Source organism: Mandrillus leucophaeus, unplaced genomic scaffold (assembly GCF_000951045.1).
Source record: "Mandrillus leucophaeus isolate KB7577 unplaced genomic scaffold, Mleu.le_1.0 Scaffold4564, whole genome shotgun sequence".
Lineage (NCBI taxonomy): Eukaryota > Metazoa > Chordata > Mammalia > Primates > Cercopithecidae > Mandrillus > Mandrillus leucophaeus.
This window is the reverse complement of record NW_012104881.1, coordinates 443-869: the sequence shown is the minus strand read 5'-3', so window position 1 is coordinate 869 and position 427 is coordinate 443. Positions and strand designations below refer to the sequence as shown.

At 39.1% G+C, this 427-nt stretch overlaps 1 protein-coding gene across 2 annotated transcripts in view; it reads right to left on the bottom strand.

The window, feature by feature from the left end:
• The window catches only part of LOC105549775 (40S ribosomal protein S26-like), a 564-nt gene extending 458 nt beyond the window's left edge, over positions 1–106 (bottom strand). The window contains exon 1 of one of the 2 annotated variants that reach the window (XM_011994425.1): positions 32–106. In XM_011994425.1, coding sequence (XP_011849815.1) covers positions 32–89 — 58 coding nt within the window. In that variant the 5' untranslated portion in view covers positions 90–106. The remainder of the gene's footprint in view (positions 1–31) is intronic. The other variant, XM_011994424.1, reaches the window with a different exon arrangement.
• Between the last annotated feature and the right edge of the window lie 321 nt (positions 107–427).

Sequence of the window (427 nt, the reverse complement as noted above, 5' to 3'; positions counted from 1 at the left end):
ACGCATCGGGCACAGTTAGTGCAGCGAATAGGCTGCACATGGCCGCGGCCCTTTTTGGCACGACCGTTGTTCCTTCTTTTCTTTGTCATTTTGGATGTACGGACCGAAGAGCTACATTTTTTCTTAATAGGCAACATATCTAACAGCTTGTAGTATAGTAACCTACTTTTGTCATCAAACAGCCAGATAACACAAGGGGACATTTATTCCCTTAGTCTTCCTGCTGTGTTTTTATAATTTTTTTTTAAGGTACTATTATTCAGCTTACTGAATTCAACCAATGTTTATGGTGCATTTACCAATAACTAAAATGTAGTATCTCTAAGTCCTCTGGAGCCAGGCTGTCTGGGTTCAAGTCTCAGTTCAAATAATCACTAACTGTGTGACTTTGACAAGTTTTCTGTTCTTCGCTTTCTCATTCTAAATT